This window comes from Coffea arabica, chromosome 10e (genome assembly GCF_036785885.1).
Source record: "Coffea arabica cultivar ET-39 chromosome 10e, Coffea Arabica ET-39 HiFi, whole genome shotgun sequence".
NCBI classification, from domain to species: Eukaryota; Viridiplantae; Streptophyta; class Magnoliopsida; order Gentianales; family Rubiaceae; genus Coffea; species Coffea arabica.
Genome location: NC_092328.1, coordinates 1693028 through 1708319, shown reverse-complemented (window position 1 = coordinate 1708319; position 15292 = coordinate 1693028). Strand labels below are relative to the sequence as shown.

The following is a 15292-nucleotide window of genomic DNA, read 5'->3' as shown; positions in this document are numbered from 1 at the left end:
TATTTCACAAAATAAATTTTTTCATCCTTCACATTTTTCAAAATGAATTTTTTCATCTTTTATTGATCATGTGTGTGAATAATTTTTTTTAAATCCATGTATATATTTATTTGATTTCACCTGAACAGTACGAATAGCATGTGAAATCAAATAAATATATACATGGGTTTAAAAAAATTGTTAGTTTTTCACTTATATTCATTTTTTACTCAAAATTTGAAAATAAAGAAGACATTTAATCCTAAATATTATCGGTGTTTATATCAAATTAAATTTGGATAGAAAAAGTAAACAAAAGAAAAGCATGACAAAAAGAAATAAGTGATTGGCACTTTCAAATTTAAACACAATCACAAGGCAAGTAATTCAACTGTTGATCTTAAAAGTGTCGAGTAGAAATTTCAAATTTAAACTAAAATTTGTTAGCACAATTATAGAATTCGAGTTAGGACCCATTAATTAGATTACATTATTATACAACTCAATAAATAAATTATTACCAAAAGAGAAATGTCACAAATATTGAATAGGTTCAAATGGTGAAATCATATAAACAAATACATGGGTTTCAAACAAAATTATTAGTTTTAAACCCCTATATATATCTATTGAATAGCATGTGTATAACTACGATTAGCATGTTTAGATGAAATTCAATAGAGACAAATTACATGTTATTCATGCTGTTTAGGTAAAATCAAATAGAAATATACGTGGGTTTATAAAAAAAAAAAAAAAAGCTATTCGCATACATGATCAATGAGGGATGAAAAAATTTATTTTGAAAAATATGAGAGATAAAAAAATTCATTTTGTGAAATATGAAGAACTATGAATCAGATTATGTAAAAATTTTATTTGATAATTTTGCCCTTAAAAAATGATCACATGCAAGTCACGTGATGGATTCCGGCAAAAAATTAGTCGAAAATCTAGGTAGGGACCAAATTTGGTCAATGTGAATTTGTAAGGGACGTAAAATTACACTTTTAAAAGTAAGAGACGAAAAAAGTTATCTTGTAAAATGTGAGGAACGTTTTGAACGATTTTCCCATTTTTTTAAAGTAACCGTCCGATCCAAGCGCGAAAATATCAACAATAAAGTAATAAAGGCGGACCACGTTGCAAAATCTTGTTCGCTTATTTCCACCTACTGTCCTCCAGCACCCATTATATAATCTCACCCCTACATCCATGGAAACCATCTCACGTTTCTGATCCACTACACAGTGCACTCTTCAAGTCCAATGGATCGTCTCTTTCTTTTCTCTCTCCTTCTCAGCTTCACTCTGCTATCCTCTGCGGTTGCGTCCGCGGCAGGCGACCGTGAAGCCGCGTCCATCATCCAAGACGATCCGTTGATCAGACAGGTCGTAACACCGGACGGCGATGATGCTGATCCTCTCCTGAACGCAGATCACCATTTCTCACTCTTCAAGACCAAGTACGGCAAGACTTATTCCACGCAGGAGGAGCACGACCACCGATTCTCGGTTTTCAAGGCTAACTTGCGCCGTGCTAAGCGCCACCAGCTCCTTGACCCTTCCGCCGTCCACGGCGTTACTAAGTTCTCTGACCTCACTCCGTCCGAGTTCCGGCGTAACCACCTCGGACTTAATAAGCACAAGCGACGGCTCAGACTCCCTGCCGATGCTAACAAGGCTCCGATCCTCCCTACCACCGATCTTCCTGCTGATTTTGACTGGCGTGACCATGGAGCCGTCACCCCCGTCAAAGATCAGGTATTGTTAGCTTCATTTGAGTCACTCGTGAGTCCTATTATAACGTTTCGTCCGATTACTTTGACGGAGTTTGGGTGTTTGTTAGGGTTCCTGCGGATCATGCTGGTCCTTCAGTACAACCGGAGCGTTGGAAGGAGCGCACTATTTGGCCACCAGAGAGCTAGTCAGCCTCAGCGAGCAGCAGCTTGTGGATTGTGACCATGAGGTATGAGTTTTCTTCGCGTTGACTTTTGCATTTGGTCTGAATAATGGATAAAGAACTATTGGACAGAAACCTATCTCTGATCAGTAGCTAGATAATCAATTAGTAATTTTGTTATGCATATTTCCAAGATTTAAAAATTTTTTCTGTCTATCTCTGAGTACAAAAATTGGAGGGCCTGAATGATAGTTTTGTTTCAAGTTGGTTAACTGAAAAAGGATAGATGTTGCTAGCTTGATGGTTTCTGCCTCACGACAAGATTAATTTGAAGTATGAACTTTTGTGACGTTCAACTCTCAATTCTATGTATTTTTATCTCTATATTCACTACTGTTGTCTGCCGCGCATGAAGACCACAGGATGTAATCTAGTTTGACTTGATAAAGTATATACTGTATAATCTTATTAGTACCTTGGTGCCCTTTGTTGATGAGCATGTTTCTGAATCTCTTATGTGAAACTAAAATTCCTTTTCAATTGAAGACAGATACGCGATATAAATGAACTAAGCTTTTGTGCATTTTGAGGGTATGGTCAGATTGCTTTTTGTTCCTGGACATGGGGCCGATGTTGGTTTGTGCCCAGATTGGTTGGACGGTCTTCTTAGCATGTGTATTGTGTAGTAATGAGGAAATTATGATGCGCAGCTGCAGATATTGAGCTTGTTGATGTAGTGTTGTCTTAATTGACTTAGCATTCACCTTTTGCAGTGCGATCCAGCAGAATATAATTCATGTGATTCTGGTTGTAATGGCGGATTAATGAACAATGCCTTCGAGTACATACTGAAATCTGGTGGAGTTGAACGTGAGCAAGATTATCCTTACACTGGCAGGGATGAGAAATGTAAATTTGATAAGAGCAAAATTGCTGCTAAAGTGTCCAACTTCAGTGTTGTCTCCACCGACGAAGATCAGATTGCTGCAAATCTGGTGAAGCATGGCCCTCTTGCAGGTAATCAGCTACTTCAATACTTGAACACCCCCAGAGTAAGCTGCCTGGGAGAGAGTTGAGAAGTGAAATTTTCTGTATTAGTTGGGAGTTGACGACAGAGATGCTAATACTGTTTCCTCTATTTTTTTTTGTCCCCATCTGCAGTTGCGATCAATGCAATCTGGATGCAGACATATATTGGAGGGGTTTCATGCCCATACATTTGTTCAAAGAGCCAGGATCACGGGGTGCTTTTAGTTGGGTATGGTGCTGCGGGCTACGCCCCTATCCGGCTCAAGGACAAGCCTTACTGGATCATAAAGAACTCGTGGGGTGAAAACTGGGGAGAGAATGGCTACTACAAGTTCTGTAGGGCTGATCGCAATTTGTGCGGGGTTGATTCTATGGTCTCATCTGTGGCTGCCGTTCACACATGAACTCAGTATTAAAAGTCATTAACCTTCATTTGGCGGTCCTATCACACATCAACTCAGTATCAAGTCATTGATCTTCATTTGGTGGTATTGTACTTAAATGTGAACTTATTTGGGTATTGTGTATATGGGAACTACTTTCCGTTAATGTATTCTAGAAGATGGTCTGCATGGTATCACCTCGAGGCTCCAACAAACATTCCTAAAATGGTTTAAATTAGAACTCGACGTATATCAGAATAGCGGTTTTAATTTTTACTGCCGTTTGTGCCGATTATTATTATTTTTATCCTTTTTCGTGGCAATATGGATGCACTTTGAAGTTCTGTAACTTCTGTTGACTACCATGGCGCGTAATTAGTTTGAGAATTATTTTTAAGTCTGCTTCTGAAAATGGGCAGAAAGTTCTTTTATGGTGTGGGTTGATCCCCTTGTGAGAGGTTGGATAAGAGGTCCGTACATTTTGCAGCAGATTTGATATCCAATGTTGTGACATTATGCAAATATGCAACCCTTAAAGACGGATTTATCAAGAAATTTACCGCAGCAAAGTCTTCTCTTAGATAAATAAATGGAACTCTCATTCACAAAACAGCAAACGACGAGTGTCAGGACGACTTAATCCTAGGGGCCATAAATCGTGGTTATACCTTTCATAGCATCATGAGTATCAATTTAGTAACAATTTCCACGGATAGAGCTAATATGACCGCTAGCCTGCGGGATTCACCATAAAACAATTACTACTACATTGACCCGGAAGGGCGTGCTTTAGAGAATTGAATCTCTGAAAATTTTCAGCAATTCCTCTGGGACTTCTAATATCTGTCTACTCACAAATGAATCATCTAAAACTCAGTCATGTTAAAAAAACTGCTCCTATCATTCCTCATCCTCGCTGAGTGATGCAAATGAGAATGGATAAAACTTGTAACCATCTCCCTCGTAAAACTTGCTCTGAAATTCTACCCAGTGAAGCCTCAGGGCATGGAGAAATGCACTCAGGGTTTCCATCAGCAGTAATACACCAACAGTAGCACATATAAACACAATAATCCCAATGATGAGGATAATGACGTTGTTGAACCTGACGCCATGATCACAATGAACCTCACGTGAGTCATAAAACAGATTCTACAAGATTTTTAGGAGCTTTTTAAAAATAAAAAAAAAAAATACGGAGATCCTTACCCCCAAGCAAGAAGCAGAACTTTATCATAAAACACACTGGAAAGTTCTGAATGTGCAAGACTGCAAAACCAACAATGCTCCAATCATTATGTGGTACTAGATCAGCATAAAGTAGATTGAATGAATATGATCAGAGTAGAATTGCATTTATCAATGATTCCTGAGTGTAGTCCAGTTATGATTTCAAGACAACATGTCAACATCCAACTTAAGGAAACAGAATTCGGCATAGGTTTAAAGAAAAAGGATAATTGGGATTTGCAAACAGCCTAAAAGTTTCTCATACTTTCCTTGTCATGGTTCTAAGATTATTAAGAACACAAAACTACCTTTAAAAAAAAAAGCCAGGGTGAATGCAACAGGGAGCTCATTCATTTGTTAGGGATTTGCAAACATTGTTTCTTTCATTCATGCTTGGGCAAAGAACAACTTCCCACCGAATTTGAGTTTTCCGAAATACTTCATAATCTACACCAAATGTCATACTGGAAAAAGAAGAGATTCTCCAGAAGCAAGTGATTTATGTATTTTAATTAAAATAAAATTTTCAACAGCCTCAGATATGTACCTAAGTGCCCACAAACGTAGATAAGAAGCTGTGTTAGAGACTGCTCCAAGAACAAACTCTATTGTATGGATAAATTGATGGACAAAAACTTCACTGAACTCAAACTCCTCATGACCATGTAAATCACTTTGTATCTCGAGTTCAAAGGAGTCCTCAGTGCTATAAAGAGGTCTGTAGGCTTGTCCTCGGTGTCTCTGAGAAAGCATGTTATGGAAGTAAATAGATATCAAGACAGGAAGACAACAGAGTAAAAACTACCAACTTAACAGAGGCGATGCAATTAATTCAGAACATACTTCCTGGTGCTGCTTCTTCAAAAGAAGGGGCTTTGGAAATAACATCCATGGAACAGCAACAAGCGCAAACAATAGCAAAAGAATCTGAGGATAGTGTAGAATGGAATACATGAAATGAGTCAGAGTTCTTCTCTACCTGAACTGGTCCCAAGAACTTATTCATCAAAATAAAAGTAAAACCTGGAGATATTTCTGGCCAAAAAATAGCTGATTATCACCTAAATCAGCAGTAGGACTCAAGAACATGTATATCATTACATGATAGAGATCAGCTTGGGAACCGGAGCACCATTTCACAATTATGAGAAGTGATAGGTAGCCAAACAGGCTGTTTAAAAAAATAATCTGGGGAACAAACTGGTACCTGCAAAAGGATGTAAACACGAGCCAATATTATGGTATAAAGCACATATTTATCAATCACGACAACAACATCAAATATTCGAGCTCTATTGTGCTACCATGCAATTAAAAGCCCAGATGCATCTGTAAAGACTTACAATTGGAACACTGCATGGTGTGAATGAAATACACACATGCAATACAAGCAACAGCACATATTCAGGAATCTAAACTTACCAGATATTTATATCGTTCCCAAAGAACTTTGCATTGAAATAGCTTAAAACTATTCCGAGATTCATCTGTGCTATGCCAAGTAAAATGGACATTTTCATTTTCAAAGAGTTGAGGAATGGTAGCTCGCTGCGTGTGCCATGCCATTTGGGATCAACACCAAAAGGATAGGTGCCACGCACCTTAATCAAGCCCACTGTAGATGCATCCCTGAAAAGAACATTGAGTTAAAGGATTGTGTGAATAGTTATTACTTTTTAATTTCGAGGTGGGGGTGTGTGACTAGAAGTTAAGGTAGCAATTGGACACCTGCATGAAGAATCTCGGCAGTCATAAGCAGAACGTCCAAAAAGTTCAAAAGGAACAGAAAAAAACTCATTATATATCAATCCTGTGTATATTGAGAAGAGTGCCATCATCATAATAACATAACGACCACCAAAAGCCATCTCCATAATATCTCCAAGCTTCTGTTGATATAAATCAACAAAAATTATCCAATCAAGAAAGATATGTAACAAAACATGAAATAGCTGATTTAGCATATTATACACTGTATGATGTGAAGCTTTAATATTAATATATAATACCCTATCACCTGCATCATAAAACATGCAGCCAACTTTTCTGATAGTTTTTTCTGTTCAAGCATTACCATTCACATCCACCTCTTACTTGAAACATATGGTGAACCTTGAACTATGCCACGCAGAATGTAACTTATAAAGTCTAGTGCATGAAGGCTCCAGCCACTATGTAATTGAAAAGCAAGAGGCATACATCCACGTCAAATTTTTCAGCTCTAACTGAGCCATAAAAGCTATTTCAGAATATCCCCGTATTCTGAGAGTTTATCACATAATAACTACTCTCGAGTAACTTGTTTCTTCCACTGACAATGCAGTAAAGGATCACCAAATCAATTGTGCATGGCTAAAGTTATAAAAACACAGGAATCAAAAATAAAACACAACTTTGTGAAAAGAACATATTAATCTGCACTAAATTATGTAATATTCTGATGAAGGTTGCGATACATTAGATAGCCATAATAGTTGAGAGATCCAAGATGCACATTTAGACAATTGAACTCTTGAAAAATAAGAACCAGAAACAATGTAAAATTACCTGGTGGGACAATTTCTTCTCCCTGAGTATAAAATACAATGTAGCGAGAAACAAGCATAAGCCATGCCCCCAGTCTCCGAACATAACGGCAAATAAAAAGGGAAATGTTACAATAGTAAAAACACCAGGATTTGCTTCCTGATATTTTGCCACCCTGTAAAAAGTTTCTAGAAAATCATCGCTAGGGAACTTTAAAATAACCAGAGGCATTGGCCAAGTAAATTTCAAACACTATATGATAACATTAAAAGCAGCAGAAACCCCCCCCCCCCCCCCCCCCAAAAAAAAAAAAACAAATTCTCATCTCATTTATAAATACCCTAATAAAAATAAGAAAGTTAAGTTCACGAGGAAAATGTTAGGGAATTACATAAATTCTAGAACAGTCGAAGCAAAAATGTCCAAGGAATATTTGCAAACCTAGAATTAATACTCCTTGGCCTCACACATAAGTACCCAAACAAAAATATCAAAGTCATTTCAGCAGGTTCACATTAGAGAATCAAGTACATTCTAGAACAGTTGAAAGAAAGGAGATTCAAGGAATATTTGCAAAACCTGAATCCAAATGACAGACTCCAAGAAAAGTACAACACACAATTGAAATTGTTAAAGCAACAAGCATATCACCTTTAACATAGTTTTCATTTTCACATATCTCAATGTCAGATCAATTCCTATTATTACTTACCCATATGCATCAACAATTTCCTGGAAAGCAGAAGTAAATTTGTTTGTGCGGAAATGTGTAGGTGGTGATTCCTCGGTTTGCAGGACCTGAAATATAGCTCCAACTAGGGAGTTGCTATCCAAAGATGCCTGCTGCAGTGTGTTTTTTATCTGCCAAGTCAAATATCATTTCATAAGTTACAGCTAAAACTTTGGTTTCAGAAAACTTGCAAAGGTAACAAAGAAAGTGCACCATTGAAAGTAGTATGATAACTTTACTTGATCTGTTGCGGAGATGGGACACCAGCCTTCTCCCACAAGGCACTTTTTGGTCACATCAAAACTCAGCATATTTAAAATGTGATATATTGACTTCTCCTTCTTCACCTTTAGAGGCATTGCAATTTCAGTGATTTAAGAGGATTTCCAGACAAACTGAGGAAATACAAGCCCTCTATGCAAGGAGAGCAAACATCAAACCAACTATTTATTCAAAGGAAACTAACCAAAAGGTTCCATTGCTCAAATTCGAAGCTAATAGTCCGTAAAAGATTGCTTCGCTGAAGTTGTCCAACATCTATAGTGGTCTTCAACTCTGAAAGCTTTCCAGATACCTAAATATCGCAATTTAATTAATCTCAGACATGTTCTTAACATAAAGACCAATGAAAAGCTCACATTACATCCCAAAAAAACTGGAGATGGTATGATCAACCTAAATCCTCTTCAATAGAAAACCATACCTCAGATATTGTCTGGTATTGTTTGGCTATATCATCTGTAAATGGGTAGCGATTTGCTCCAAACGCGTCACAAATCTTTGTTACTTTCATCCTTGCCCTTTCCCCAGAGTAAAAGATAACAAAGACATTCTTCTCAATCTGAAATTACCATCCGGTGGTTACATATATGCAAATGAAATACATAAAAGGACTATACTTAAACAAGATAACAAAAGGAATGCAACAAAAGGGAAAAAATTGCAGGTTCTGGAAACAAGATATTGCAGGGTATCGGATAGTTTCGAACTATGTTTATCTTTTTTCATGTGATTTTCATTCATTAGTTTTCATCCGCCCCTTTACTGTAGGAAAAATAGTTTGCAGACTAAAAGGTAGAAAACAATAAGAAAAAAAAAATTTAATTATTGCAATAGTCCATCAAACATACCTTTAAACCTATCATTATACACCACTGCAGATCAAAAGCACAGAGAACCTCTATATCACAGGAAACAAAAATGCACACAGAGATATGGGACATCATCCACAATCAAATCCAAAAGATAAGAACATGGCAAACAGCTCTAATATCGAGTATCAACCTTATCTCCTGACAGAGGATCAATAACAGGATCTTCCACAGCCACTTGCTTTAGAAAGACATTTCCACGAGTTGCACGAAATAAAATTCGTTCAAAAGCCATTGACTTCTCCCTTGCTACAAGGCCACTAACAAAACCCAGCTTTACTTGTTTTGATGGATCCACAGACATTTCCTAGTCAATATTCAACTTGACAATCAAAATATACTTCCTAGAAAGAAAATTTTGACAAATAACTGAATGTCTTAGCTTGAGAAAACTATATAAGGTCAAATCAGACAAAATTACTTGCTCGAGTAATAGAGGACTGTCAATAGATACTTCTCCCATAACATTTGCTTCAAATTCATGATTCTGGGCTGCAGCAATGCTTTGTGCTGAATGGAAAAATTCACCAGCCTGAATTGACCAAGATTGAAAAGTAATGAGTGCAAAAATAAGAAACAACTGAAAATATATAGTTTCCTGCTTGAATTGTAACTAAAAAGGCCTGCAACGTGGCCTTACCTTCTGCAGAACAAGCTTATACTCCAAAAGCTCATTGTGTGACCGTTGTAGCTTGTCACTGTTGGCATTCACTTCTATAAGCTCTTCTTCAAGTTCTCCAAGTTTTACCTACCATTCCAATTACACTGGTGAATAATTTGTCCAAAAACTGAAAAATAGTGATCATGATTATATTGTTGCAGCTGTTGTAACTGGTGTCATTGATGTTGATGATACTGTTGCAAATGCTGGAATAACTAATCACATCAATGACCACCACATACAGTGAGCACAGGGAGTCAAAACTTAACTAACCTCTAGCTCATCCAAAGTAACACGAGTGTCAAAGCTACACCTCGATGAAGGTGAAAAGCCTGCCTTTGTCATTTGATCTTTGAGAAAACGAAGCTTACGTGCCATCTCTCCACATCTTTTGATCTACATACCATGCATTCACGTAATTAGTTAGTATGAAAATAAAGAATATGCAAAACTCAGTTGTATTTCTACAAACAAAAGTTAATTAATGAAGGTGATCACAGAGGAAGATCATAGACTTTAACTTCCCAATGAAAACTGCATACTTCAACATCTATACATAAAGAAACTACTCTTCCTCCACTTATGGAGTTATATGAGATATATCTGATAATTTCGTAGGTAATACTGATAAATTACAGAGAAGTATATATTAAGTAAAGGAAAAACAAAAAGATTATTCGGCAACAGAATGTCATTCCTTTCAATCTCTCCATACAACAATTTTACTGAAGTTGGATGCCTTAGAGTGTACTGAGCAAAGAAAGAAGATCCAGAAGGCACTAGCTCATACAAAATTGAAAAAGAAAGGACGTCAAGATGTGGAAAACACCAAGTCTTAGCGTTGGGCATGGCTGCAGAATGGAAGGTTATTTGGCCTAATCTAAGCAGTTCAACATGGCCAGAGAGTCAGGGATTATCAAAAACAAAAAACTGACTTGTGTATCTCTTTTCTCCAGTTTCTTAAGCCACGCTCATGGTCACTCTTGCATTTTAATGGGGGTGGTCTTAAAGCCTATAAGACTTCACTCAATCTCTTGCTACGATTAACCCAACATAGTTAGATTTCGTTGCACTTCATCCACCAAATTTTAAACCCTTAAGTTGACGTGTGAAACTTCTCAGAAAGTAAGATGGGGATGAAAGAGGTATCTTTGTTCTGGCAGATATTAAACCCAAAAATGTCACTCTATTAGCTTAAGACTATACTGACGAGTTTCACCAACTATGCCGATCATATTAAAAGAAAAGTGAAACTCTATAGATGTGTAGAGTCTATGCAACATAAAACAAGTTCAACTTAAAGTAGACAAGGATTTTATCTTGAGTTGATTTCAATAACTAGCTAAATATCCCACAGAGTAGAAGGTACATCATGCATGAGCTGGAGGTGGACTTAGCAGCTAAAAAATATCATCTCCAAAAAAGTTTTCATTATCGACAAACCTACGCAATCAAGTAAATTCCTCAATATTAACAGCATGTTGACAATCTCAAAAGCTGCAGAAAGCAATTTTCACTCTTAGTGCTGCTAGAAAGTATGCAAGTATGTCAGATACAGTAGAGAAACCTCACGAAGCCATTAGTCTCATCAAAGGATAGAACTAAGATAGACATTGTTCTTCTCCGGAACCTATTATTAGTAGTTTGACAACATAATCATCTCCCATTCTCTAGTCTATGGAAAAAGGGATAATGTAAACCTAATTATAACTTCCAACTAGATCACTTGAAAGTTCTATATAAAAGATAATAACGAAAATGAATTAAAGGCACTCCAACAGAATGTACATGGATTAAACTGAAGACAAAATAAACTCATTACAAGTTTACATTTTAGTTGATCCACTACTGACACAAATATGCTGAAATAGGCAAAGATTCAATAGACAAATTTTAGTGAGAGGTCATTAATAGAACTAAAACAAACCTGAGCGGCGTATGTTCTCTGGAAAGGGCTCTTTTCAGTATTGAGCTGGTGAAGCAGACAAAAAGAAGGTCATATCTTGTATAAAACAAGGAAAAGTTAGCAATTCAAGAACATTTTAGGTTTTGAATCTTGACATAGATACAAAAGAAACAAGACGATTAAATCTTAGGATATCCACATCCTGATACCGAACAAGATGACTTCAATGTTTACAAAGATAGATTGACAACAAGGGTAATATTGAAAAGAAAAAGGTACATGCAAAGGACTTGTTAATCATTCTGAACTGTACATTAATTTCCACATTGCAATTTGATTATTTTGCTTACTTTTACCAGCAATAATCCACATACGCCAACAAAAAAGAATTGAGCATCAACCTAGCAATGTAGTTACATGGACTAGTAGATAATCTGATGACACAATTAAAATCCAATACTAGATTATCTGATCACATGATTACAATCCAAGCTACTGATTCTATTGCATTTGCATAGGATTAACCAGTAGTTAGTATTCCTCTTTCTAATTACTATCAAATTGCAAACATTACCAAAACAGAGATACATACGAAAAAAATAGTAATGAGAAGAGCAAAATGCAGCTAGAAAATTATCAAGCTTATGATAAAACAAAAATATTCAGGAACAGAAAATTAAACTAGAAGAAAAACAGGAAAACAAAATAGTACAAAATTTCATGAAGATAAAACTAAAAATGTGAAGCGTGCAGCTTACGTCTTTGAATTGGAAAAGGCCGAGATCACCGAGATACGATATTGTGCGATGAGCCGACTCCATAGGTATGATCAACTGCGCCAATTGCATCGGCTCCGACCGCAGCAGATCCATCGTCGGAGAACTCATTCCTTCTTCAATTAATCCTTTTCCTTTTTAAATTTATATTATTTTCCCAATCAGGAAATGTTGCTAGAAAAACAAACGAATAAAATGCAGAACGCGCTTTTATTTATGATCCCTCCGATTACTTCCTCTAGTCGGAGGGGAATTTACGCGCCCTATGACTTCTCACGTTCTAAAAATACCGCACTTTCTTTTTCTTTTTTCTTCTTTCGTTCTGATTGGCCGGAATTTAAAAAAGTGCTCTGTCCTTGTGCCAGCATGTCGCAATGTTTTGCTTCCTCTGAGTTTTTTTTATATTTTTTCTGGTTGCCTCGTTGGTGATATTCTACCGAACGTTCAACCACGTCGTTGTCCAATGCCGCTGGAAACTTCCTCTGTTGGATACGCTCTTTTGGGTGGGGACCAAAAGCCCGCAAAAGGATATTTGAAATTTGGGATTCGGATATGGGCATTTTATTTGGCCCATGAATGGTATGGACTTGTCTTGCATTTATGCAAAGTCCAAAGTCCATGAATTCTGTTTGAACTGTTTTTTCTTCGGCCTTTTTGAAACAGAAGAATTTCTTTTATCTCAAACACCTAGCTAACGTTAGGGTAACAATAACTTCAGTTGGTAGGTTCAATTGTAGATTAAGCCTTTCCTTCTCCTTGTGAGATTTCTGATTTGAGATCTTTTACTTGCACTTAAAAGGAAATAAAAAATCCCCTTTCCCTGTTTTCCCTTAGAAGCCTTAATGAGGTGTTCATTAAGTAAGCTAGTTTTGATATAAGAAATATGTTTCAATTTCAATCACACCCGCATACAATGTTTAAGGTTCAATCACACCTGTATACAAATAAGAAATATGTTTAAGGTCAATCAAAATTACTTAATAGGTTCATGACTTATTACTAGAGTTGCAAACGAGTTGAATCGAGTCGAAATTTGATCTAATTGAGTTGAGCCTTGACTTAATTTTATCAAACTCGAACTCGATGAGCTGCTAATTTAAAGGTCAAGCTGGAGCTCAATTCAAATTCAAGTAAAGTTCGAGCTCGAAAAAATAAAAAATTATTATTTTTTTTAAAATGAGTAAAATAATTTTTTTCTTAATAAATAATTAAAAATTAGGGATATATATGTAATTTTACTATGAAAATAAAAAATATATATACATATTTGACCTCGCGAATAAAGCTTAATATTTTGATATCGAGTTTGAACTCAAGTTCGATTTGGCTAGTTCGAACTCGACTCAAGCTCAATCAATATCCAACTCGAGCCGCTCGTGACCGGTTCGATTCGTTTGCAGTCCTACTTACTACTAAAGAGTAGAGTTTTAGTTATCTATTATATTTTTTTTTTATTACTTAAACCCATTGGTGTAAAGTCATCTAACACTTTTCGGGTTTTTATCAAACCCATAGCTATTCCCCAATTTATCATGGTGCATGACAGTGTTGCTGAAAATTTGAACGAAACAGCACCTAAAAAGTCTCCCCTAATTGGACAAAAAAAAAATATATATTAAGATGTTAATTTTTGACATTTTGCTTTCTTCCCACCACCCCCCCCACCCACCAAAACACAACTAAAAAACGTCCCTATCTACAGCTAAATCTTTTCTTTTTTTTTTTGTGATGCATAAATTTATAATTCGTTAAGCATTAATTTTTTTGAACAAATTTCATAAACAAACAAAACGTTATAGGATGGTTCTTTAACTTGTCAAATATTGAAGTTATGCTTGTGTTTGTTTTGTAGATTCGTTGTTGTCTCTTTGGCTGCAAGGCAATTTTATTTTATTCTTTTGCTATACGAATAATTTATGGAAAAAGTTTATGTTCATATTGTAAAAGTAAGTAATTATTGACCCTATACAAGTTTCTTGTTTCTTCGAAATTTTTCTTCAACGTTGCAGTGCTGAATCTGCGTCTGTGGATTGTTGGGTAGATACGTTGATGGTTTAAATCAGAAATAAGTGCCCTAAAGTTTACGGACTTTGATTGTCACTTTTTACATAATGCACCATATATGGGTAAATAGAATGCGAAAATGGTCCACACCCTTGAGTACGAGTGATGACATAGTCAAGGAAATCCAGAGAGGAAGGACAGCCCTCCATGCAAAGGGACTCGCATTCTCCAATATCAGCCCGCCATATATAGCTGCCACTCCATTATTATTTGACACATTTATGGAATGGAAAAAGGAGGATGGATTAAGCCATCGGCACCCCAACCCACAGGGAAAGATGGAATCGAGAGCATGATACAGTAGTAGCAACATTTGCAACAAAGTTGAAATTTGGACCACTTCTCCCAGGTCAATTAGAGAAGAAAGCGAAGAAGAGCAGCAGCAGCAGAATCGAGCACGCGGCTGTCCTCAGCCTACCATCCTAAAATTTCCATACCCTATAAAGCCTAATGCACTGGAGGAGTCCGGCCTTTCTATACTGATGAGTATAAAACAACTGGGATCAGCTTCCCATGTTGCAAGTCTTTTTTCTGTTTGTCCTCTTTACTGATTGATTATTGTCATCCACCACAATGAGGTGAGGTCATAATTAAGCAATGCATGTCTTACCTATTTCATTATGGAGTTCAACACCTATACATATGATCACAAGACGAAAAATCTCAAGTTTGTCTTGCTAATGTTTTGATCGATTTGCTTGCCTCAAATTTCAAACCAAAGAATGGAAATGAATGGGAGGACAAAATTCCCTAACCTGTGGCCAGCTATTATTACCTAGGACTGGCACTTGAGAGTTGGAAGGGTACGAGAGGGGACGGGAGGTTAAAATAAAATAAAATAAAATAAAATAAAAAAAGAGTTGAGAAACAGATGTGTTGAAAACTGAATTATCATAAAAAAGGGAGCACAAAAACCTCCAGAGGCATTGTGGCATCAACCTGATTCGCAGGCCAG

General features: G+C 36.5%; 2 protein-coding genes across 4 annotated transcripts; one reads left to right on the top strand and one right to left on the bottom strand.

Annotated features, from left to right (window-relative positions):
• The first annotated feature begins 1193 nt into the window (after positions 1-1193).
• On the top strand, positions 1194-3569 carry LOC113712320 (probable cysteine protease RD19C). Its single transcript, XM_027235684.2, has 4 exons — positions 1194-1742; positions 1828-1947; positions 2655-2898; positions 3043-3569. Exons 1-4 carry the CDS (start codon positions 1248-1250, stop codon positions 3312-3314), a joined length of 1131 nt encoding a protein of 376 aa, XP_027091485.1. The 5' UTR covers positions 1194-1247; the 3' UTR covers positions 3315-3569.
• Positions 3570-3936: 367 nt separating this feature from the next.
• LOC113712319 (V-type proton ATPase subunit a3) lies at positions 3937-12741 on the bottom strand. 3 transcript variants are annotated; one of them, XM_027235683.2, is made up of 18 exons: positions 12256-12739; positions 11519-11563; positions 9865-9987; positions 9571-9678; positions 9352-9462; positions 9064-9237; positions 8483-8620; positions 8246-8353; positions 8019-8126; positions 7762-7910; positions 7071-7224; positions 6252-6412; positions 5946-6152; positions 5547-5730; positions 5367-5450; positions 5071-5264; positions 4503-4562; positions 3937-4398 (listed from the first exon to the last, which is right to left on the bottom strand). In XM_027235683.2, exons 1-18 carry the CDS (start codon positions 12382-12384, stop codon positions 4194-4196), a joined length of 2442 nt encoding a protein of 813 aa, XP_027091484.1. In that variant the 5' UTR covers positions 12385-12739; the 3' UTR covers positions 3937-4193. The 3 variants fall into 3 exon arrangements, with proteins under 3 accessions (XP_027091484.1, XP_071923442.1, XP_071923443.1); XM_072067341.1 differs by having other exon boundaries at positions 11519-11593; positions 12256-12393; XM_072067342.1 differs by lacking the exons at positions 3937-4398; positions 4503-4562 and having other exon boundaries at positions 5081-5264; positions 5585-5730; positions 12256-12741.
• Positions 12742-15292: the final 2551 nt, after the last annotated feature.

Bases quoted from the DNA above. Each gene is read 5' to 3' on its own strand.
- LOC113712320 (XM_027235684.2), top strand. From the start codon at position 1,248: ATGGATCGTCTCTTTCTTTTCTCTCTCCTTCTCAGCTTCACTCTGCTA. The intron at 1,743-1,827 runs GTATTGTTAGCT...GGTGTTTGTTAG, and splicing joins TCACCCCCGTCAAAGATCAG to GGTTCCTGCGGATCATGCTG. The intron at 1,948-2,654 runs GTATGAGTTTTC...CACCTTTTGCAG, and splicing joins TTGTGGATTGTGACCATGAG to TGCGATCCAGCAGAATATAA.
- LOC113712319 (XM_027235683.2), bottom strand. From the start codon at position 12,384: ATGAGTTCTCCGACGATGGATCTGCTGCGGTCGGAGCCGATGCAATTG. The intron at 6,413-7,070 runs GTAATTTTACAT...TTATATCAACAG, and splicing joins AGAAGAAATTGTCCCACCAG to AAGCTTGGAGATATTATGGA. The intron at 4,399-4,502 runs GTAAGGATCTCC...TCATGGCGTCAG, and splicing joins GTTCTGCTTCTTGCTTGGGG to GTTCAACAACGTCATTATCC.